The 25,023-nt window shown below is 43.6% G+C and overlaps 2 protein-coding genes across 9 annotated transcripts in view; both read right to left on the reverse strand.

Annotated features, from left to right (window-relative positions):
- Nucleotides 1-1,087, reverse strand: part of LOC124416376 (alpha-catulin) — a 37,580-nt gene extending 36,493 nt beyond the window's left edge. For both annotated transcript variants that reach the window (XM_046897375.1, XM_046897373.1), the window contains exon 1: nt 963-1,087. In XM_046897375.1, the coding sequence (XP_046753331.1) occupies nt 963-1,049 (87 nt within the window). In that variant the 5' untranslated portion in view covers nt 1,050-1,087. The remainder of the gene's footprint in view (nt 1-962) is intronic.
- The window catches only part of LOC124416375 (myosin-IIIb-like), a 45,569-nt gene extending 22,554 nt beyond the window's left edge, over nt 1-23,015 (reverse strand). For 2 of the 7 annotated variants that reach the window (XR_006930763.1, XR_006930764.1), the window contains exons 1-14: nt 10,533-10,687; nt 9,332-9,663; nt 8,938-9,219; nt 8,123-8,707; nt 7,659-8,050; nt 7,246-7,574; nt 6,648-7,151; nt 6,286-6,572; nt 5,753-6,069; nt 5,291-5,658; nt 5,053-5,202; nt 4,693-4,955; nt 4,402-4,610; nt 2,523-3,467 (exon numbers count right to left, since the gene is read on the reverse strand). Coding sequence is in view for 5 of the 7 variants with exons in the window: in XM_046897368.1 (XP_046753324.1) it covers nt 2,816-3,467; nt 4,402-4,610; nt 4,693-4,955; nt 5,053-5,202; nt 5,291-5,658; nt 5,753-6,069; nt 6,286-6,572; nt 6,648-7,151; nt 7,246-7,574; nt 7,659-8,050; nt 8,123-8,707; nt 8,938-9,219; nt 9,332-9,663; nt 10,533-10,548 (4,686 nt within the window). In the remaining 2 variants the exon portion in view is untranslated. Of the gene's footprint in view, nt 1-1,862; nt 3,468-3,650; nt 3,673-3,782; nt 3,942-4,201; nt 4,299-4,401; nt 4,611-4,692; nt 4,956-5,052; nt 5,203-5,290; nt 5,659-5,752; nt 6,070-6,285; nt 6,573-6,647; nt 7,152-7,245; nt 7,575-7,658; nt 8,051-8,122; nt 8,708-8,937; nt 9,220-9,331; nt 9,664-10,532; nt 10,691-22,780 lie in introns of those variants that run through there. The other 5 variants (XM_046897371.1, XM_046897372.1, XM_046897369.1 and 2 more) reach the window with 5 other exon arrangements.
- Nucleotides 23,016-25,023: the final 2,008 nt, after the last annotated feature.

Raw genomic sequence — 25,023 nt, forward strand, 5'->3', positions numbered from 1 at the left:
GCAAACGACTGCTTATGATAAAAAGTTGACAAGATTCACCCCGTAAATTGATGGAAATTTATTCAGCGTTACCTTCGAAACTACTTTGAGAAATTTCACACAGACTCGATTGGTTGCAAAATTGACAACACTCGAATCAGGGGGGGGGGGGGGGGGGGGAGGAGGAAATTAATCACAACTTTTCAATAATCACTTGGTATTAATCTTGACAATGAATTATTCGTTGACTTTAAAAAAGCGAATCACAGCAGCTAATGTATAATAAATTAAAAGTAAACAGTCCAACCACCCCAAGAATTTAAAATTTCCCGGCACTTTGTTACAGGATATGATACTATCAGTTATAATGTCAAATCGAAACCAAAGTTACGAACGGAAGGAAAGTTATTTCGAGATACTTTCGGTAAGATTCACACATTTTAGTAGCGTGGCACGCTCTCGCGGTCACAGCAGTTGCGTTTGGTTTCGTGCTATCTCCGTCTCTCCCTTCGGCCCCGTTTCTCCCCGAAACTCTCTATATATTTCTCTCTTTTTCTCTCACGTGTCGCTGATCGTGAGACGAAAAGAAGAAGCAGGAGAGCGATCAGGCGAGCGGGAAAGAGAAAAACGGAGAACGGTGAATACGGGAGAGAGAGAGAGAGAGAGAGAGAGAGAGAGAGAGGCGTGCTGTGGGTGCAACAGATCATCGTACTTAACACACTACATATTTGACACCGGTGTTCACGTATACGTTTATACATATATACATACGTATACATATGTACTCAACGCTAGCAATGCAAGTGCGTAGATACGAAATACAGATAGGCAGATAGACAGCTAAGAGATGGATGGACAGAGAGAGAGAAAGAGAGAGAGAGCCGAATCAGGGTAAAATCGGTGAGAGAGAAAAAACGTTCGGTGCGAGAGGCAAAATGCATAGTGAATGGGTGAATGTCTTGGTTGTCTTTAAACTTTCTTACCTGTTTTACTAGAGGGAGTAGTGTCTGTTCTATGCTACGGGTCTTAATCTCTAGGGTAGCCGGGTCTACGGGGTCGGGTGTCGCCATGATTCGTATACAACTCCGCACTCCGTAGACTCGGGGCGAGCTCGCGGTTCGTTAGCCCCTTGGCTCCCCCCCCCTCACCTGCCCGCTACGCGTCGTCGTCTCCTCTCCTCCTCGACGGCAGCGCCTTCCCAGGGTTGCGGCGACGCCTCGCACTCGCCCGACGACGGAACGACGCTCGGCGTCGCGGCCACCCTTCGAACCCGCGACTTTCGAACCTCGCTCCTCAGAGGCATCTTGCCACTCACCGTCGAACTAGGCGACTCTCCGACGCTAAGTAGGGTGTCGTTTGGAACTTGGTTCGATTTTAAACAGATTAATTTGTATGTATTAATGAAATTTTTTGGACGCCCTGAGATCGTTGTCCGTGAAAAGTAGATCTTTGTTGTATTTTATTAGTGATGAAAACTTTCTAACCCACTTTGCATAAGCTCCTTGACAACTTCTGACAGTTATCGCTGTACAGATGCGTTTTTATCTTGGAATTTCGTTACCATTACGTTTTACGATCTTTCGATACATGAATAGTATTACTAAATTAATTCTAATTCGAATTTTTTGAAAATTTATACACTGTTTGAATTATCTTGTAGTTACACAGATGTTTTGTGCTGAATCTACCGACTCATAAAGGCAAGAGGATTATACTCAGAAGTTAAGTCTCGCTCAAATACGTAAGACAAAATCCGATATCGGGTATTTCGAGGTCTCCGGACGCTTGAAGCCTAAGAAATACGAGCAAATAGCAGACTTAATATTATTTTTCGAAAATCCAATATTTAGAACTTGTACAGATTGAAATAAAGGCAAGGTTTGATTAATATATTATATTGTTATTATATTCTTTAACATATTTTTGTATTTGGTATCACTTCGTACAATCTGCGGAAGAAGAAAAGGAAAAAAAAAGTTATGTACAAACTACCTCAACAGATCCTAATTATGTTATTTATATCCAGTTCGGAGTTTATGTATGTTTCATTTATTTTCCTAACGTAACCCTATAATATGCTATATATAGGCATGTTAGAATTTCGAATAGTCAACAATAAAAATAATAATACGGTTTAATATTGTAAATCTTCGGAGTCTACGTGTGGCAGGGCCTATTAATACATCACTTTTATGCCTCAAGTTGGACTTACTTGAATTATCGTGTTAATTTTCACCTATACCTATACATATAACATGTTTTTGGTACAACCTCTGAGAAGCGAGGCTGTGACTAAGGAAAAATTCATGGCTATCCTTCGCCGGGCTGGCGAACACTATTCCAGATTAATATTATTACTTGAAAAGGTGAAACGTGATTATTGTTAATCGCGTGAAAGTAATTAGGCGTATCCCGTATACGTAGATACGATAACAGTAGGTGCAGTAGTTACACAATCACGACTACAGCCAGTATCGTTAATGTGGCTAAATATATGTTTAAGTTTTAAATAAAGCTGAAAAATGACTAGTCCTACAATGCACTGTGGTAAATCCGGCTGTGCAACAAGAGTGAATATTTACCACTTCGTATCCGGTGATCATCGTATCTTCAATCTTCACGATGCCTAACATAGAAGGAGAGATGTGAACAGATACAGGGAATTATACAGAAAAGCGCGCGAGTTGTCGAAAACTCAAACTTAGAAAACATGAATTACAAGCAGGATCACGTTTTTCGACAACCGAGCTACGTGAAATCGAAGATGGAAGATACACTGCAAGTATTGCAAGCTCTGCCATCGGCTACAAATGTAAACCCAATCGAACCGGAGTCTTCACTTGACATTCGCAGTCCGTTGATTATTAGGAGCGAGGGGAGCTCTTCGTTTCACGTGCTTTTCTGGAGGAGCTTGTTTCGGTATTGGAATACCGTTGACCGAAAAGCCACCCTTTCGTTTCCTGAGGGATTCCGTCGGTAGGTACTCGGCAGGACGCAGCAGCTGCCGGAAATTGTAAGGTCCGTTCATGTCCTCGTTCGTGTAATCATTCGCTCGCGGTCCTTCTTGACTTTGCGACCTTTCGACGGTGGGTCTGAGGAGGTACCTTAGCTCGGGGGAGGCTTGGTAAGGGTATTTGTCACGTGGCGCGGGAATCGACGCTTTGTGGTAGGCGTTGTTTCCGTTCATGATATTGTGCCCGATCACTGGCCTGTGTTTCGAGCCGTTTTCCATTCCGTTTCGAAGCCCGTTCACCGCTCCGTTCGCCTGGGGGACGTGGGCAGGGTTGTTCAATCTTGCCGCGTAGTTTATCGCTTCTAGGTGACGCTGGTTACCGAGCTGGTTGCCAGCTTGGACTCCGTTATTCCGTAGGCCATGTGGATCGTTGACACGCGGAATGAAGATTGGCACATTGTGGGGAGGCTTCTGCTGGTTCCAATTGGTCGAAGAGGGGCGCAGGTTGTGGTTATATACGCCGTTAGTCTTTGTACTGCGGGAAAGAATGGTTTTAAATTAACAAAATTCCAAACCAGGGTTCATTCGTATGTTAATGATCAATTGGACACAACAAGTGATTTGGTTTCGCTGGTGGGATCGCATCCTAAGAAGATATTCCAAGTTCAACGACGAATTACACTGGGACCATAAGGGGTTATTCTGTAGACGAATTTACCTGAAAGTTTTCCATGATACCTCTGTGTAAAGTAAAAAAAGAAAAGAGCACAGTTTCAATTAGCACTGAACGAATAGAGATAGAGAGAAATGTTCAACGATACGAAGGGAGGGAAACTACTGGAAGAAAGACCTGATCTGTTTTTCTCCTGCTTGAGACTCCGCTGGATTCCGCAAGGCCTTGTGCCAAATGTCCGAGAGATGCTGTTCGGGGGCGAGAGCGTAGTCGCCCTGCGCCATTAATCTGTCTCTCCGCTCCGCATCGACCTCGAGAACCTGACTGATTCGCGTCCTGTGGCATTAAATTTCAATCGGATTGTAAGAAACCACATAAGGAGCCAAGCGATTCTGCGGAATACCAAATAACTGATAGATGGCGATGCTGCGTCTACTTAGGGGAGTCTAGCGAACCTACGATACTCGGGGCATCCCAAGGACGAGAAGTGAATGAAATTCTGATTTTCTAAACAAAATAAAACTCTAGTGTCCCTTGGGTCGCCGCGTGTATTTTTCATCAGCGCCAGCAGCATTGGTATTGATAGATTGTTCTACCTCGAGGACGGATGAAGGTCATTTTCGAGCTGTATCAACGGTGAGTCCCAGCCAGCTTCGTCGTCTTCGAATTCCGAACCACTTTCGATGCGAGCGTCAGAATTATTGCAAAATTAAATCAGTAATAGAATTTCTCATCGTATTACTGATCGGAAAAAGGCATCCGGATCAACGTTGCATTCTCTGGTCTCAATATTTACCTGCTCATTTCTTCCTTCAGATCTTTGTAGTATTTTGCAGTAGCTTCGGCATCGGGCGGATTTCCGTTGCGGTATTCCAACATCTTGTGAACCATGTCGAAGCCCTCGGGGCGCACGTAGTCAGGTGGTGGTTCCTCAACATCATTTAGACGGATGCCTGGTTTGTTTCGACGAAGGTTCTTATGGACATCTTGATTTTTCATGTGAACCTAGAATCAACCGACTCAATTGTAGCGGATCAATGCACTTCTGAGACGGTATGAGCTGTGAGACTTCACGAAAAAAACCTACGTTCTGCGAAAAGGCGATGAGATCGGTTTGTCTTAGTTTTGAATGTACCGGGTCCCGTGGAGGATGAACGGATTTCTTTTTCTTGACAATTTCCTCCTTCCTGAACCATCGTTGAACGATAAAAGCAGCGTCCTCGTTTCTCAAGCCCTCGCGAAGAAGTGCTTGAAGACCATCTTGTTTGTTATCATAGTTGTTTAAAATCCTCTTGAATCTCTCCTCCAGTTCGTAACCGAACCGTCTTCGGATAGTAAACCCTCGGAAATCTGTTACGAAAATGCGTATACATTAAACACTTTCCTTTCTTCGAGAGGATTGCATAAAAGGCTGCAATGGTCCGCGAGCAATAAATCAAATACTCACGACTCTGAATAATTACAGCAGCCGTGTCCTCGTTAAGATTCTCCTTTCCTTTGTTGAGCTCGTTCACTGCAGCAACATCGATTTGCTCCTGCGTGAAACTACGGAGAAGCTTAGCCTTGAACCAGTTCATACCAGTCTTCTGTTCATTCTCTGAAACCATGTATAATATGCGTTATGAAGTCATTTACCTTAATCTTATAGTTGATCGGTAGGAGTAAAACTGAGTGCAAAAGCTTACCTCGCGCCTTTTCCAGAGCCAGCGCCTCCTCCTCAGCCCTCTGTTTGATAAGTTGTTCTTCCAAACGCTTCCTGGTAAGCCAGCCCCGAATGTGCCTCTGTAGAGTCACGATGGAAACAGCGAACTGCCACTTCTGTTTTCTGTATCTGATCTTCGCCAACCATCGGCGTACGCATGCTTGTACCATGATGATTTTCTTCAACTGCTCCTCGTACATCTTTGAAAGGAACTCGACGTGGTAGTACTTGAGGAATACTTTCGTCTTACCCAGTGCCCAGCCGTCCATTTTTAAACGGACCAAAAGCAGCCGACAATTGTCACGATTTGCAACCACTCTCTCGTCGTATCCAAATGCCAAGAAGCAATACCTGATGAGTTCATGTGAAATTGTTACTTCGGCGCTGAGTATTGTCGAAGATGAAATAGAATAGGATCCCTTTATGAAATAAGCGCCGTGCAAACCTTTTGAGAAAGTCGTTGAAAAGGATCCTGTGGGAGAAACCATTTTGTCGAATTCTTATGGTCTCCAGAACACCGGTGTATCTAAGCTGCTTGATGACCTTCTCCTTATCAAAGAGTCGAGGACTCTTCGAGTCGTTTGGTTTTATGCAACGGACGAATTGTGGCGAGCCGGATACCATCTTTTGAAGCAGATCCATGAGGGAGAAACGGAAGTACGTCGCAACCGTCTGCTGCGCTCTGGATTGCGAGGCAAGTCCGCGACTACTGTACCGATCCTGAAATAGTTTTAAAGGTTGTGGAACCGCCGGAAGAAGATCCTTTCAGCGCAAAAAATATTCGTTAGTATCGTTCAGGTCAAGGGTTCGATCGAGAGAAAGCCTTGGAAGCGACACGGGAGCCGGAACGAGACAAAGAACATTCTCATAGCCACAGTGAATTACGATGAAGCAATCATTTCCATGACAAGCTGAAAAACACTGCAGAGCAACGCCCACGCATAGTAAGCTGAACATACACATACAATGCTGTCTTACCTTCGTGCTTTGGTGAGACTGTGACATCTTACGAGAACCTGTGTCGTACAGGGCAGAGTATAAGTTTCCGGTCCTTGTAATTGGGCATTGAAACAGGAACCGCACCATATCGAACTGAGACTGTCGTATCAACTGGATAACCTCAGGTGGTAAAAAGTTTCTATTCTTCTCTAAGAATCCGTCCGCCTGATAAACGACTCGGCCAGCAAAGTGGTGAATGGCGAAACAAATGGCGTCAGATTTTGGTCGCACGTAGAATTTTGACTTGACATTGTTGTGGAACTTTTCTGAAGGGTAATAAAAAACGAAAATTTAGTATTTCATAAAATGAAAGAGACATAAGATCTCCGTGAAGAACTCACCAACGAGTGACCTGTCAGTTGCCCTTGGAAATCTACTTTCCTCGTCGAGAAGAGCAAGCAGGCCAATTGGTCGGCTGAGAAGCATGTCAAGGACGGGGCGGTTGTCTGAGAATTCAACGAGGTCAACAGGAATGCCCTCAGCCATGTACTCCTGCTGTTCCCAAGTGAATATATGCTGATTAAAATAGTACTGGATCTGCTCGTTGGCAATGTTGATGCATAGCTGTTCGAAAGAGTTTCTGGGGAAATTTTCGAAGCCAAAAATATCTAGGAGACCGATGGCCAGGGGTTCGTGGTTGGCACGGTCGAAGTTCAACAGGCAGTTGATCTGGTTCACCATCCAGTCGAAGAGACGACCGTAAAGTCCCTTGGCCATTGCATCCCGTGCGGCACTCGCCTCAATCACAGTGTTATTTCGTGTAATGGTCTCGCCTCGAGTCACTACCGAGTTTGAAGTTAATGCTTCCAGAAGATCAATCGCCTCTACACCCAGCAGTTTCGACACTAAAAAAAATGTTTTTGTTTTAGAAGGTACATAAGCGGTAGTCTTTAACTGAGGTTTTTCAGAATTCTATTTACCTAGACAGGGTTAGATTACCTCTGTGAAGCGGAGCCATATCGATAACTCTACTTTTATTATCGGTGTTATCTTCGCTGGCCACTTCAGCAAATTCGATATCACCAAGATGTAAGATCGCCGCTAAGACGCCGTAGACAGTGTCAACTTCTTCATCCCTAAAACCGAGTACCTTGAATCCAGCCTTCAACTGCTGAAACTTGTCTATGTGAGTCTGTGAGGTGTGGCTGTGGTCGGCAAGGTACTTGTGCCGTTGTCGCAAACCTGAGTCCAGGTGAAACTCCTTCAAGCGATCGTCAGCGTCAAGGCCGTCGTACATGTAATAGAAGACATGGAAGTTTCGCTCTCCTCTGGAAAAAAATTATGATATCTCTGTTAGAAACATAAATTTCGGATTATTACACGAACGAAATATAAAACTTAATGAAACTTACTCAGCCTGAGCCACGACTCTGGACTGCTCCAGTAAGTAGACAGCAATCCTGGCACCGGTAACTTTGCCACCTTTTGTCATCGTGAGATCTAAGTACTTGCCGAACCTTGATGAATTTGCGTTGATCCCCGTGGTTGCATTACCAAAGGCTTCCATTATAGGGTTGATCTGTAGAATTCTTTCCTCCAGGTTGCGATTCGGCGCTTTGCTCAGGTAAACCAGTTGCTTGAGTAGCAGGTTGGCACTTTCAGTTTTACCTGCTCCAGACTCTCCGCTGATAACGATTGCCTGATTTCGACGCTGATGCAACAAGGCCTGATAGGCAGCATCGGCCACCGCGAATATATGCGGTGGATTATCCGACCTGGCCTGACCTTTATACCGACGTTGTTCCTTTGAAAATATGATCCCCGATTAGTATGAGGCTACGAAGATTTTCCGACATTAGACTTTGCTCATACTTACAATTCCCGTGTACAGTCCAAGGTTAGCAAAGGGGTTCACCGCCACCAGAATGTCACCGATATAGGTGTATATCTGGGCGTGCTCGTAGCGGTTTTGGAGTTGTTCAACAATGGCATCCTCGGAGAGTAGATCGAGAGCAGCGAGGTCATCGACGTACATTTTTTCTGGTTTGGTTTTCCGGTCAGTCTTCAGCTTGCCGTGCTTGGTCGTGACTTCAGGTTGCCTTTGAACTCGGCCGTTGGAGCGTTGTCGTGAAATTTCCTCACGAAGTTCTTCGCGGACCTGGTCAAGTACCGCGGAAACATTCACCAGGAGCGGGTGCTCAGCAAGTTCACTCGCGAATGGACGGTGCTCTAGGTCTTTAACTAGACATTCGGAAATGAAGTCCGACAACTCCGGGGAGAAAAGATCTGGATTCTTCAACGATGGCGGAGGGTTTCTTGGTATTTGAAAGAGAGCCCGCATCGGATGAAGTTCTGACAATGGTGGGTCCCCGTCCGCCAACTCAATCGCAGTTATTCCAACTGACCAAATATCACAACGCGAATCGTAAGAGGAATCTAGCTGCTGTTCGCACGCTATCACCTACAACCATGGGGTAGATTATTATCGTCATGTTCCTTACGAAGGCTATCAAAACAGAGTACAGGACGATGCGGTAGATTGTTCTACTATCAGACTAAATCGGCCAATGACATCAACAAACATATCAGAACATACGCTAATTAATTTTTATCAGATTACCTTTCCTCTCTTGGATGTTCAACTGATATTTCTGGAGCAAGCCAAAACTTAAAGCACTACATATTTCTCACCTCAGGAGCCATCCAGTAGGGAGTTCCAACGGAAGTGTTCCGCCTGGCCATTGTAGCTGCCAGATGCGAGGAGACCCCAAAGTCAACGAGTTTAACTCGTGCCTCCTCAGTGAGGAGGATGTTGTGACCCTTGACGTCACGGTGCATGCAGTGGTTGCTGTGAAGATAGATGAGTGCCTCGACGGTTTCTCTGATTATGTAGGCAATCTGGTCGTCGGTGAGACGCTTACCGCGCTTCTTCAGTCCCTGGACGAGATCCGTGACTGATCCACCGGTGCATAGCTAACATAGAGGATGTTTAGTAATCAGGATTACATTCCGAAGCCGCAGAGTCCGGTTCATAAAGTCCGATGCAAGGCGAAAGTTTCTCAGCTAGATTTTTATAGATACAAACCTCCATGACGAACCATAGCTGATCCTCCTCCTGGGCCGGGGCCTTTTTCAGGAATATTCCATGGAAGAGGGGTATGTTTGGGTGGAGGCTCAAGTCCCTGAGGACTAAATATTCCTCCTCGATTTCCTCGATGTTGTCGGCAACATTCTCCAAGATTTTCACCGCGACAAGGGAGTCCGTCGACTTGTCTCGCGCAGAGTATACCTCGCCGTAGGTTCCTTCGCCGATCAACTCCTGGAGCGAGAACCGCTCGTCGGGGTCTGGGAGCGAATCGAAATTCAAATGTTGGCTCAGACCGTGGTATGCCATATTGGTCCCGCCACCAGTCATTTCTGCAAACATCATAGAGTCACATTACGGCTCTGCTTCTATAACGAAATGGCCGTCCCCTCACGCGGGACACCTAGCTTACCAACAACAAGGAAATATGAGTAATAACCGACGACGTCGAGGTTCTCTTATTGTTAGACGGTAAACATGTAAACGCGGTATAACCTCATCCGTGAAATCACGTGAGTCCAACCGACCGGACCGTCCGATGAAGTGACTACACTGCCAATCGTGGATTATTTGCGACGTCGGTTGACCACTCAATGAAAACTTGATACTCTTTGGTTTCCGCAACACGAGGCCAAGCTACAAGTTGTTTATTTTGCGAATCCACGCACGGTGACGGAAAAACAACTTGTTGCGTGTTAAAGTTTTGCCCGCTGGAGTGTCCACGGTGTTTGCTGATAACTGAATGGCGGTTATAGGCTGTAAGAATCCGGAATTGAAAACATCTGCTACGAAAGTGATGAGTCAAGTATACGCGGTATGGTCGTTGTTGGACGACAATAATTTTTCAGGTCTCGGCCTATCTGGACAAGGTGTAATATAACAATTAATCAGTCTCAGATAGTCTTTTGCAGCAATTATTGTTTGATTGCGAAACCAGTAAAGTCGGGAAATTCACTCGCGACGAAGAACGCTTATCACCGATAGATGCCGTCATCGTCGATAGATTGCTAAACCGACGTCTGTACTTACATTACCAACCCGAATACGCACTATACGTGACTGGAAGAAGAATAAACAATGCTACGGCAGTCGAACGTAACTATAAATCAAGGATTAATCATGAGGCAAACAAGAGCCAGGACAACATATCTTATCTTGGTATCGCGAAAACTGTTGGTACCGCGCCGGTGGTGCTACTAACCAATGACGTCTCCCATTTTTAACAGTCCCGCTGGTTATGGTCTCTAGGACTATTCCTCCGGCGAAAATTTTCTCTCAAACTCTCATCCTGAACACCGTGCACCAAGGAACGTCGTTCAGACAGTAAAGTAATACAGTTCGGGCGCCCGCTACCCGGATACCTGTCCGGTGATAATGGGATGAAGTTGGCGGGGGTGGCAGCCACTGGTGTCGCCCCGAAGTATCGAGATATCATGACTCCGAAAAACGCTTCCTCAGCCACGGTATTCCACCGCTCTACACGCCAATGGCCATGCCAAGCCAAGCCCGGAAACCCTACAAGACATTGCGAAGCCAGTCGGGGCGACCAGGTCGACCGACGATGAGCGGGATATCAGATTGGAAATGACGTTTTATCGATCACTTTCTTGGTAAATGTTCTAATTTTTTTTTCCTTTCGCATCCGACGCCGGTTTTTTACTGCAAGAACTCTAGTTGACATCCGCAATTTGTTTATGCCCAAGTTGGACTTGGAACGATTACGCTACACCGTAAAACGCATCCTGTGTTAACAATCAGTTGTAGTCATATCTTTTAGTCGATTGTTTTGTTAATTGCACGAAGTTTGAGTATGTAAATTTCATCTACTTATTTCAACTGTTGTTTGCATTTGCGGGTTACACGGCAAAGAAGTATTGATACCGTATCGTCTGAACGTAGGGTCGGAATGACTGGATATTCAGCAGAATAAACTTCAGCGATCACCGACTCACAAATCAACAAAGAAAGGTCCAATGAAATGAAACACTAAGAGACGGCGCGGAATGTCCTTTGATAGCGGCATACGCAACGCGCTCCGTGAAATCATTGCACAAATCGGGAAAACATGTTTTTCTAAAAATAGTCAAGTCCACTATTGCCGGTATTTCCAGGGTAAGGAAAATACGATTGTTGCGTAGGATACATTCATGTCTTTGTAACGTACCGAGAATAACAATGGAATTATTGTGGGTAAAGATTTCCGACGAAAACTACGTCTATTTATAGCTAATCTCATAAGCTGACCGAAGTCTCGTCCGAGTTCCTTCAAGATTAATTCCGTAGCTTGGATGACTTCTGGAAAATCGATGAAAAGAAAGTCCGCCGTAAATTTTAGTTGGTCACATGGAGTTAGAGATCTGAAACTTCCAATAGATGTACCCCTTTCACGTATCTTTTATGCAGGCAGCATAAAATTCAAAATACTAGCCACGAGCTCCAACCGATAAACAAGTTTTAAGTACTGTGTCTGAATTTCAAGTCCCTTGGATACAAATTGACTGAAAACGTGGTCGTTCTCTACTTATTATATGCGCCATGTCGGAATTTTGTTATTAATTCCAATGAAGAAATTCTACAATGTTCTTGAAATTGTTTTCATTTTCTTAAAAAAAAAAAAAAAATAAAAAATACTTCGAAAAATAGGTATTATTTTAGACCGTCCAAGCTCTGCCCCCCCCCCGCCCGCCCCCTCCCCTTAAGTTTCAGTAAGAAATATCTTTTTTTCATAACAGAATCTTACCATGATAGGATGAACGCTAATTTCAGGCTAGCAATGAAATGAGATTTTTGTTTTTCGAAAACTTGACTCCTGACGATTTTTTATGCGGCGCGTCAAGCTGCGACTGATTGAGCCCGACGCTATGACGAGCGGTGGAATATCGGTGATGGATGACGTGTTGGTACGGGTATTAGAGCACGAAGCCCGTTGGGAAAATTGGCTTATGTCGAGGCAGAGTTCGAGTCGCTGCGATGATAAGTGTAACTATACAGCCGTCCGTAGTCGGTGCTAGTTAAGAAAGAAAATGAATTCTTTCATCGGTGGGACGATCCTTGGCCGACTTGTTCCACTTGCCTGCTGAATGTGGCTGTCCGACAGTTTGTCATTTGTTTTATGCCGCCTACGATTAGCCCTGATAAAAAATTCTCGGCATGAAAAATGGGCCGATTCGTATAATATCACGACCAGTCGCTTCGAGGAAAACACTCGCAATGAATGAATGGAATCGTTAAGTGAATTCTGACGAACAATTTGCCTCATACTTATAAACTCAATTTTCAGCTATGCTTCTAAAATTCAGAAATGCTCTCTGGACCATCAATGAATGCAATACTTTTTGGCATTATGGAAATGGCCGGGATTATGGCGTTTGACGAGCTCAAAGAACATTTACGAATGTAAGTTCATCGTGCTAGTAAATAATTTTCAATTCTAACTCCAAAAAAGTTATGTCCATACAATTATCGGCACTCATGTAAATGGAACAGGTTTTTTTCCGTGTATTTTATTATTATTCTTTTCGTTTAGCCACAACAGGTAAGCTCTTGTAACCGAAGCGCATTGGATCAGGCACTTAGGCAATTAAATCTTATTGTTATAGCGGCATGCTATAAAGAGAACATGAACGATGGAGTGATGATGATTTAATTACTCGTGGATTACACAATGCTTACTCGTTACTTTTTCGGTTGTAAAATTATCAGCCGTGGTTTGTTGAGAGTTGAATGCTGTAACGGCATAGTTCACAGCGTGGATTGAACATTGCATTTGTATTCTCTCTCGATTTAACGTATGCCTGTCACTTTCACCGTAAGCCTCAGGCGGTGAGGGGCGGGGCGGGACGAAATTGACGGAAAATTAAATATTCCATGCAGGTAACTAACTAGATACAATTTCTGTACAGTTTTCATGGGAGTGCCAACCTTGGAATTTCCGGTCTATTTCCGGAATCAGTTTCCTGCCATCATCGGTGGGCCGAAAGAGCAGCCAGATGAAACTAACGATACAAGAGTAAAAAAGGCTCGATTGTTGTTTTTTAAAAGGAAGGAAGAATAACAAAATAACAAAAAAAAAAAGCCAAACAACGGACGCAAATTACTTTCGTCACTTGCGATCATTCCGCGAGGCATATTGTCGCGGATCGTGAAACTGCCGGCACCGCAATGAGAAGAACAAGCAGCACGATTAACCAAACGATCGCGAGGTTCCGGTGCGTTAAATCTTCTCACCGTGACGTCGTAACGGTACGATGCGTAGCTAAGTGCGTTTGAGTTAGCTCAAAGCTCCTTTGCGTGAATAATGTGCGCGAAGGCTTTGAGACCTGGGAAAAATCTACATAGAGACAATCGGGCTCGAGGTCGATTTTTTCAGAGCTTGAAAAATGGCCGATTTAAATTCTACTCCACGGCTCTTGACGCCGATCTATTGTTGACGGGCAAATTAATTACGGATGGTCATGGGCTTCGTGAATTCATTCGATATGGAGTTAGAAAAGCGTGGATCGGCTGCTTCGCGACTTCGTTGTACACGCTTATAGCCGGCTAATCGTTAAGTTACACACCTGATGATAGATTGTTCAGTTATTCGGGTCAATCCTTGTTTTTAATGGCGTCTATAAAACCTTCCGTCGAGTTATCGATTTCGATCGTCGTTCTATAAAGCAATTTAATCCAGATTGCGTCTGCAGAGAAATTTCTGCAGAGTAGAATAACGGTATTGATGACAAATTGCACATGTTTAATTAATGACCACGTAGGATGATCCTGAAATTTTTAAGACTAAAAGGCAGTTGATATAGATACGATCAGGGTAATTAGTGAGTCCACTTTGAGCGGAGAAAATTGTTTTCTTAAATACGCTGATGCGGTTGAACGTCCGATTCGTGTCAAAACCGGCATAATAAGGACATTAAAAGGTGACCTGGAGTCAAGCGAAAACAGCCGTCACTTTCGGTCGGAACTGCAATTAATTTCATTTCTTTTCTCCGCCTCGTTTCAAATCACCAAGTAAGACTAACGTCAAATCATCTTTTGTATCCTGCAGCATCTCGGACATCAGGAGTGACCCGCCTCGCCTCCAGGACTTCAGAGCCAAGGAAACTTGGAGGCGGGATTTCGACGGTTCGTCGAATGTTAGAATCTATTCAACGGTCGTTAGCTCAGCTCTGTAAATTGGGCCAGAGGTCAGCTGTCCGGTTAACTGTTTTTCTCCTCTTCTCACGTTCTCGGTTACACGGTTCCTCGGATTCTCTTCTGCACTCCAGCTCTCATCTTCCGACCTAACGCCAATGCTTGTGTTTTTGGACGAATGTGAATTAAAACACCGCTTTGACCCTTTTCCACGAAATCACTCGATCGTCATTCTTGTTAATTAGTCGCTCCACGTATCAGCGATCATCGCTCAGGCTTATCGATTACATCTCTCGATCCTCTGGGATACTGATTACCCAGAAGCAGCTCATTTGCTATTGGATTAATTCCACACAGGGTAGAATAAGGTCAAGGGTTATCCGACAGGCGAGATTGAGCCGAAAGTTTCAAATTCGTCGAACAATATTCAAACTATGTTCAATCCTTCGTGTACGGAATAACTGAAATTCCAGTTCACGTAGCACGAAAACTTAAAGCTCTTTGAAAGGATTTTCCCAGATTAACGAAGAACTTCTCGAAGATAAACGCAACGTGATTTCGATTCGTTGCTCGTTACGCATCTGTGGCAAAAAATAAATTCTGGTTCAAGCCTTCGATTATCGAGTTTGGATCGATCTGATCAATATTTTCACCGCATTTATTATTCCGATCGAAACGTGACCGATGTACAAAATTCGCGATGCAAGACACGCACGTCGTGCGAGCTGCAGCTCCTCTCTTTTTATCGGCACCCGGGCTTTCACTGCGATCCTCCTTGTCTCCTTTCGTTTCTCCATACTTCGAGGAAACAACGGTGATGATACATATAAGGTAAGAGAGAAAAACGGTGAAGGGAATCGAGGGCGAAAGGTGCGAGAGGTTCGTGTTTCTGGACAGTCTGCACTCCTTCATTTCCATCAATCGAGTCAACCGTCGAGTTTCGACTTCTTTTTGCATTTGGAAAGTCGGGAACCGGATATACCGGAACTGATACCCTGCAGAGTCACCGCCCTACGGACTAAGTTATACAAACTTAAGGCCAAAGGCGACCGTTTAACAGAACGCGAGTTTCATCGACTGGAGGAAAGAAGATATATAATAAGTCTTTTTAAGAGTAGTTCAGTTTCGACGTTTTTTCAATAACGTAGACGATAAGATTCGATATCCTCGTTTCAGTCTGTCACGGTATTTAATTTCGAAAGGTTTCCGTATATTCGCGCCGATCTAAGATTGCATCAGATACTTGCTGCGATTAATTGGGCTCGAAAACGACCGAGCAATTATACGAATTCGCAAAACGAATAAACTCGCTCGTCTTAATAAGTCCCGACCTTTTAGCGTCCGTCGCGGTTGCATTAAAGGAGAAAAAAAAAAAGAAAAATATATGTAAAAGATGAAAGGCGTGAGATAACAGTACGAATTACTTTCATACTTTCTGTCCCAGTATGTTATTGCAGAAGAAGGTAGGTACATCAGAAATCCCTGCAACGTTGGACGATCGCTCCGCTAGCTCACGGACTCGTTTATTATTAGGAATCGGGTCGAAAAAGCAAGTATATATCCGAGAAACAAATGGAGCGGATTAAATGAAGGAAGACCCTGGCGTAGGCCCATAAATCAGAGATTTATCGATGCGGAAACTCCGTACGGGATAAATAAATCGCGGATGATACATCGATCAGCTAGACTTTATCAGCCGGCGTATAACATCGTTAATTGTGAATTGAAGTGCAGGTTTTCCATTTGATTCGGTCGTTAGCACGCGGGTAGATCGGTACCGCTTCTTAGAGTGGACACTTGGGCCGAATCTCGCGTTCCTGGGTCAGTTTGCGTCACCGGCATCTCGAGCCGCGGCGCACCTATATAGAGAAAGACGCAGCTGTGTTGCTGGTATTACGCGTTTAATAACTGTTATTACGTGCGGGCCTGATCAGTCCCCGATATATCAATAAAGAACGGGTCGAGCCGGCAGCCAACTTCGACATTTGCCACATTGATTACGACGATTCGGTTATATTACGTATATTTGCGATAAATTACTGCTGCTGTCAATATTGGAAATTTTTTTAACGTCCATAGCATTGAAAAACTTCCTTGTCGTTAAATGCATGCAGAAATTATGCACCGAGTTGGCATCGCAGATTGAGAGAATAACAAAAAATATTCGATTTTTGGTTGAGTCGATTATTTTTCAAACTCGATCGTTTTGCCTTGCAATCGGTTTTTCATTCTTACTCTCGTGAACGATGCGATACAATGTCAGTTTATGTGATTAGAGTATCAACTATTATCATTGTTTTACCTATTAAGTGCCTATTTGATGTAATTAGGGAAAGATAAATGAATATATTTACCTGAAATCGAAAAATATTTTCAATCAAACTATAAATTATCAAAAAACTTTTCCCGTTATTCAGACTAAGTACTGAAATTTACGAAATTTGGTTTCATATGCGCCATTCCGATAAAATACGAAATAATCGATTAATTGATTAAGTTTTACCGATTATTTTTAGTTGAAATAAATGATCTAAGCATTCTAACTGTACGTACGTATTGCAAAACCAATCTTGAACACTAGATATGAGTTATACCCAAGAAGTGGCCGAGTTCCAACCCCGTAAACATCGGTTTCGAGTATCCATTTTCTGCCAGTACAAGCTTACAATTCCTCGATTTCGTTCTCGGAGAAGTTACTCAACAACGAACTAGGATAGAACGTCGTTGTGGCAAAAAGTAATGGCGAGCAACAAATCGGTATATCGTTGTGTCCCGAGACTGACACTTGATCGTTCTACGTCGGTCGTCGAGCGTGATAAATCGCGAAATACGTCGTCAATTGGTTCTCGATAGTTTTTCCCCGTCTCTGATTCAAGCTTCACGAGCTGGTCAGGCGTTGAATAAAGAAAGTTGCCAGAGTCGACGGACTCTCCGTTCCTCCCTCGCGGCTGTTAAGGAGAGCGCGAAAGACGATTACGGGGGAGATAAAATTGCGTTTTTGTCCGAGGAGGTCGTAACGAGACGTCAGTGTAACGATTTAATTACACTCGCGAGGATTTGCACATCGCGAGACAAGATCTTTCCCATTATTATATAAACCGAGATCGAGGATACAATAATCATGTCCAACCGACTACTGATAACACACTTTCGTCGTCACCCTGCCGATGAATAATAATAACAAAAATAATAATAATAATGACGCAGACGGCGGATATTTTCGTTGCGATCATACACCGCGCGACGACGTCACTTCCGACTCACACCGTTTCGGATTTTCATCACGTAAGGCCTAATAAGTGGTTTCGTGAGAGTCTAATAAGTCTTGATGGTGCCGGTTTATTGTATGTTAATTGCCCTTGCGCAGTTGTTAGGTACTTGCATAGACGTTGATACTCCCACGGCTCCGTCTTGAGTCAATAGACGATTTTTTCCGTATCGCCGTCGGGATATTATTCGCCGTTGCATTGTTGTTTTTCTCGCAAAACGAAAGTCGTAACGATCCATCGCTGACTCGGTGTCTGGTGGATAATTAATCGTGAGAAACCTCGTTGCGCAATATCTATTCTCAAACGTCGCCGATTCACTCGATCGAGTTACTTCCCAGATAAAACTCTGACACAGGATTACCAAGTATAGGTATCCATCCACAGGAAACTCGCGTGGCTACGCTGCGGTTGCTGGCTACGTTCCACGGTGCTTCGGATCTACCGGAAGTGTCGCTTTGCGACAAATGATTATAAAAGTTTCTCCTCATAACCGTGCCTCTTTTCGATATCAGGAATCGGGAATTTAAAGGATGAATAACCGATTCCAGGCTTGACTAACAAACAACGATTCCAATAATTTGTGCATTATATAAATAAAATAGAAGTCTCCGTTGCATACGTCACGTGTTATCATCGGCTGCTAGTCATAGTACGAGTCGTTTTCTTCATTTCCTGTGGGAAAATATTCATTGCGAAACTTTTGTCGAGGAAGAAAGCCGGACGAGATAGCAGAACGAGTTTCCCTGCAAAACACGGAGACAACGAGGACACCTGAACTTGCTTAAGCCGCGCCACTCGTTTTGCCACGCACGGTTTTATGCCTCTGAGTTATTGTTTCATGCCTACTGACTTGGCGGCTCCTTTGTACACCGATGTGCGTGGTTGGTAGGGATTTCATTCTCTGTTCTTCCGAAGGTACGGTTCTGCTTTTCCAGTAACATCCCATGAAGTAGTTCGATTTTGTCAACGAAGTCAGAAGGGACTACTGTTATAAACAACCGCATTAAAAGTTGCTATTTTCCGAACCTTGAAATCTTTGTCTTAACGTGCCCAAGTTGCAGAATCGTTTTCACACCAAAAGAGAAACGGCACAATTGGACCAGAGTTGTTATAATTGTTATAATTGTTCGGTGGTGACATATTATTGTAATTGAATTAGCCAATTTTTATGTACCATATTTCCTATTACTTTCGGTGTACTGTGTACGCTACTTTCTTATAGACATTGTAAAGCAAGCGGCGAAGGGTTCGTTTTGTAAAAGATTTTCGTTTCAGAGGTTGAAAAATTCACTGGAATGAGTCGACGCGATTATTTTCTCCGGCTATGGAGACGCGTTATACTTTCTTTTGAAGTATATAGGTATGGACGTGTAAGAGTAATAACACCGAGGACGAAAATAACGATTACAAAGGCCTATAATTGACTGTCGTTTAAAATTACCCACCATAAAATCCCATCTCCGGAACAGCGACTGATTTTTCTTCTTTCCCGTCGTTCTACCCGAATTACCGAAAATTATCGTCAATTATTTTCCAAATAACTCATCCGCGTTTCACAAATTTAACTGTCGATCGATTCCACGCCGTCCGGCGTTTCTCCCGCTGGCGCAGAGTGACTGATCGTTTGTTCGTGAAATTGGTGAAAATCGACCGTTGCAATCGGGATTTGTTAACCGATTGCTAGAATCGAATCGATTCGCTCTGCAATTCTCCGCCTGCAATGGAGGAACACTTCGGTTCGGTGGTCACCGAGTCAAATCACAGACCGGATAACAACGAGCTAAATTCGTAGAGCCGCATATAATTAACGCCTATTCGATCTATATAATTACACACCGCGTTGCTGCGAAGAAAGTCAACATCGACTATATACCTCGAAAGGTATTCAGAGCCGAACGCTCGAACGTCACAGATTATTGGCTTTGATAGGCTTCGTTCATATTGTACTTTTTCACTTGTATAACTTGCACAGCCAGCGGAAAATCGTCCCACTCTGGCTGGCCGGGCTTGAAAATTTGATGAGTCGTACTTTTATTTCTCCGTTATAGTCAAACTAGCCAATTAAATATGTAAAGGTACCGAAAAGTTTTGTTATCTTTGTCTAGGCCTGTCGCGTTCTCAATACACCTGCACGAAAAAAAAATCAGAGCTCAAGTACATGCAGTGGTAAGAAAGAAGAAGCAAACGCCCTACAAGTGAGAGTATCTACGTACAAAATGCCACGCTACGCACCAAAGTTCTAAGAAAAATTGATGATTCGTATCGCGAACACAATTCGAACCATCTTGCTTTCTTCGTACGAATTTCAAACGCAGAGCTGCACACTCAGCGAGTGAAATTACTCAACTTGGATCAGGACTCGGTCGTTGTTACGATCTCGCCCCTTTCGAAATTTGATTTCGCCCTTTCTTCTCGTTCTATTTTTGTTTTCGTTTGGATTTTCGTCACACAGATTAGAGGCCACCATGAAATTGACCGAGAAGTCTCACACCTACATTCCACAATAGTAGAATTAGTAAGTCAACTGCACTCGTGACATTCGGTGATGCATTCCTTTCTACATAATCGAACTATTTTCGAAAACTTACCGACGCATTAAACTTTGGGACGATCAAACCAATCGCGGCTCAAGTCTCCGATGGTTATTGTTTTAAAGCTATTTAAGCCTAGGGCAATTTCACGTCCGATTTCCGGACCCAATCGGTGATAAGTCAACAAAACGCGTCACGAAACGTTGATATGTCGACTCTGATCGAGTGCCTTATACAAGCACGAATCCAAGCACATGTTGTCGGCGAAGCTTGTAGTATCCACGCGAAAATTTGCACCAGGTAAGCCAACCCACGTGGTAAACGCGTGGAGCCCATAAAAATCAAGAGCTGTATCGGAGTATCGCTTGTCGATAGACGAGATAACTGGCAATTAATCATTGATAATGATCCGTTTCGAAAAAAACCCTCCATCATTTGTTCTATTGTTGTCATTTTTTCTCATGCACTCTCTCTGCTCGATCTCGACGCTAGAATAAACATGATGTAACTGGTTCTGACACGGGTACCTACCTACATACCTCCAAGGCTGACCGGTCGAAGGTTGTAGGCAAACTATGTCGATCCAGAGAACGAACGGGTCAGGCTGCATGATTTCGATATTTTATCGCGCTTTAACGAGTCGCTGCAATAAGTGATTCGGTTACTTTTATTGTAACTTTTCTCATATCCGTCAGCGGTTGAACGTCGGAGAAAAAAGTCATTATCGATTCAAATGGAGCCTTTCTTACCGAATAAACGACTCGCTAATATGTACTGAAATCGTTCGCGTACACGCGATAATTGAATTGAAAAGAAAGGTTGCTTGGAGGCCAATTGTTGACCTCCGGCTGCTCTGAGACAGACTGCTAACGGATACCGTTTTCGTTAGCATTCGAGTATTATAATCACATGCACGTCTACCTGACATTCCGTCTGCACTCGAGCGGCCTTCGTCCTTTAAATTCCTTAGCACGATCACGCGATAATTTTGTCCCCAAGATTGTTTCGCACAATCAACCATAGTCCTCTCTACGTCCCCATGATACATCGAGGATTCTCGAGGTGTTGAGCAACAAGGCAAGTCTAGTTAGCACGGAACATATTCCCATATACCCATACGTATGCGAATACCTGCACTAACAAAGATATTTTTTCCCAAGTCGAATTGAATGGAAAATTGGATTATTCGCAGTTATCTAATAAATCCTAAGCTCTCTCTCTCTCTCTCTCTCTCTCTCGGTCTCCGTCACTCTCGATATACTTCTCAATTGTCGGGCAACGCGTATTACGTCACACGTGCGTGTAATAACAACCTACACCAATACACTTAGGTACATTATTTCGCGTTGCGTACGTGTCGTATAATACATTCGGTCGGCGTATAAGATCGCAATGCCACAGGTGCGCCTATTTGCTCTATGAATGTGTAATATCACGTACACATTGCACGCATATCGGTATGAAGATACGTCGCGTCTATCAATTACGTATCGCGAATGCCACGCAGAATCGCGTCTCGGATCCGATGATGTGTCACTCTGCCAGACAGCACTCCTAAACTGACTACAGACCGGAGTGTTGACCACAATGGCATTCCTCCTTCAGTTTATATTTACCACTTCCTAATAGAGCCGGTTTAATAATCGGCTGATCGGCAAAGTAATATATTCCTCGCGCAAAGACGATTTCGTTGGGTTAGGTTAAGCTCGATTATTACAGATGGTCACTGACTCACGTCGGGTACTGAATTAATTAATTATCGGCTATAAGCCAGTCGATGAAAAAGTTATTTTCACACCTGCCAGATGATAAACGTTAATGTTTCCAAAATTACAGCAAATGCAAATATATACGAGAAATAATTATTGCCGTGACACTTCTAGAGTAATGGAGTGGCACTCGCGGAAGAATTCAATTCCTATTTTACTACCTGCACCTAAAAAACGCCGTTATTCAATCTGCGATTCAGAACCCGGGATATAATTAGTAGCAATAATAATAACAATGATAATAGTCATAATTAAGGCGACGGTAAATTTCCCTTCACACTCTTTTCCCACTTACGTGAGACGATTAAATCGAAATTTTAATTGCCGTCACCATTTTAATTGTACGAAAAAATATTTTCAATGTAAATGATCGAGTTTAGAAAAATACCTCCGGGAGAATAAATAACGTAAATATCACGATGGACATAATCATCAACGAGGACGTTCACCGCTTGAAGTGTTAAGCAATGTAACCGGTGAAAAAGTGTGTAAATAAAATGTGAGGAATCCCGTTTTAGCAGAAATATGGAAGTTGAGACAGCATAGAGGTATTGTTTATCCTCCCCGCTGATCCGAATCACGATAATATTATTCGTTATCGCATCATAACGGGGACGCCTCGAAAATCACCGAAATATTTTTGTACAGCGTGCAGGGAATTAGCGGTACCTCATAGGATCGTCGTGAGATTTTTTCACGTATGAAATAGTCGTTATATTCTTTAAATTTCGTCTCGCAGCGTGAAATACTCACGTGTCTCGGCGCCGTTTGTCCGGCTAGTATAAGCAGCCAATTATCTCGTGCTACCGTTAGCAGTGCCTGCAGTGGTTCTCAGCCTTCGGTTTCTCAGACTCTCACATGTTTCGGACGCGTTCGACGCTCGATAACCGGCCCAATTTCACCCCCGGCGACTCACTGCCTCGACTCTGTGACAACCGACCGGCAATTGAAGGTCCGGAACCGAACTCGACGATCTCGAACCGCGAAGACACTCGACGCCTCCTCGACTACCGCACTCTTTACCATTGTCGTCCTTGTGCCCTCCTCGCCACGCTAACAGCACTCAGGCCCCCTTCCAATCCTGGCCTCCCTTCTCCTCCTCCACCTTCTCCTCCTCCTCTTCGTCTCCCCTTCTTCCCGGTTGACGCCGGAGACCAACGCGGATGCAGGCCTGTTCTTGATAAGGCCGAACACCACGTGGTCGGGCGATACCAGATGCAGCGATGCGATCGTATGCTTTTTCTCTAGACTCCGTTGGAGATCGCGCAGCCGCGATTGTGGCTTAAACTCATACAACTTGTCGGTTCATTCCATTTTCTAGATCTTGTCTGCTGGGAATATTTGCTTCGGAAATATAAAGTGATAGCGTTATTGTCGAATTAATTTTCACTTAAACGGAGTTTAACGTCTGAAGATACTTGGAGTTAATCCCAGTCATGCATAAATTCGAATCAAAATTGACAGTAATGTATACTCTGAATCGTCGGAGCTGTTTTGTTGTTTTCTCTTTTAAGTGAAGTTTGTCATTTTGACTGTAAGATTAGGCGACGTTTCACGAAAGGCTTGACCTTCCCTCACTTATGCGCGGCTAATCACGAAATGCCGAACCTCTCTTGTGGTTAGAGAAATTTCGGTAGTTACTTCAATAGCTCAAATAGTTATTGTACAACTTTCGATTTTTTATTCCGCATACCGACGGATTTCGAATGTCGACAGTTTTTGTAATGTAGAATCACTTGATTTTTCTGCTTCTATCCTTCGTTTACTCATGCAAATTGGTCGTCTCTGAAGCAACGATGATTCACGAAAAAAAACATATTTTCTATCAAACCTTCCGGCCATTTTTTTTTTCATACTTCGTGATGATCGAAAGGCTAGTAAATAGAACAGACGGTTCTTATAAGAGATAGAACAAATGGATGTCGAGATTGTTCACATTTTGCAACACTTTCAATGTCCGTGCAGGCTGTAAATCTCAAGTCCTGTTGTAGCCATAGACGCAGGAAGGTGTCCTGCACCAAATGGCCTGTTCCTGGTATCTCCTTCCAAAATTTCGTACCGGTTTTACCGGATCCTTAGTAATCCCCTTCAACCCTGGGAGTGCTTTCTAGAAATTAACCGCAGTGAAAAGTAGACTCAGGTGTGATCGAAGCGACATGTATACTGTAAGGTAGGTACGTGGGAACGGGCAGATAATGGACACGCGTGTGCCGGAGCAAGATCAATTTTCAACCTACTGATTAATAGAATCTGAACTGTTATCTTTATCTCGTTATCTAATCGCGTCCGTCGAACGAGTTTAACTCGTTAGTTATAGGTATAGAGAGATAGGTGGAATGCATATTGACTTGGTAACTAACGCGATTATTATTGCTTGCAGGCTGCGCACTCACGCAAAATTTTATCCTCTACACACCTTGGCATTTCCAAAACCTATCATCCCGATACATTGGCTTCGTGACGATAAAAATTGTCGTTATGTAATAAATTTTTTTTCTTCAACACGTCGTACGTAACGTCCGGGCGATGCATGGTTTCTCGATATTAATTGTTATTTATACAGAAAAGTCACGTCTATTCAACTAACAGACGCATAGAGACTTGGGCGTAAATGGCTATTGAAATATCCATTTTACTGATGTTACGTAGTTTATACTTATATAAACACATCCTGAGATGATGGTACCGCACGAATGTGAACTGGGTTGATCAGGGCTGAAAGTTCTTAGAAACAAATCTATGGGACAATGAGTCTAAATACAGGCTCACCAATAACGCCAAATTCTTTGTGCCATGAGAATAAGTCAGTGAAACGAAGTAGAACTGAAGCAGACACTTGTGATATTGTAAGTTGGATAGAAGTAAAAGAAGTTTATCATGTTACATAAAACGTGTCGAATTGTTGTGACATAAATTAAAATGTTGATCCTTTCAGGAAAATTTTAAAGATCATTTTCGACGAAGATTCGACGTTGTTCAACCCAGCAAAGTGACTT

The sequence above is a fragment of the Diprion similis genome, chromosome 2, assembly GCF_021155765.1.
Source record: "Diprion similis isolate iyDipSimi1 chromosome 2, iyDipSimi1.1, whole genome shotgun sequence".
NCBI lineage: Eukaryota > Metazoa > Arthropoda > Insecta > Hymenoptera > Diprionidae > Diprion > Diprion similis.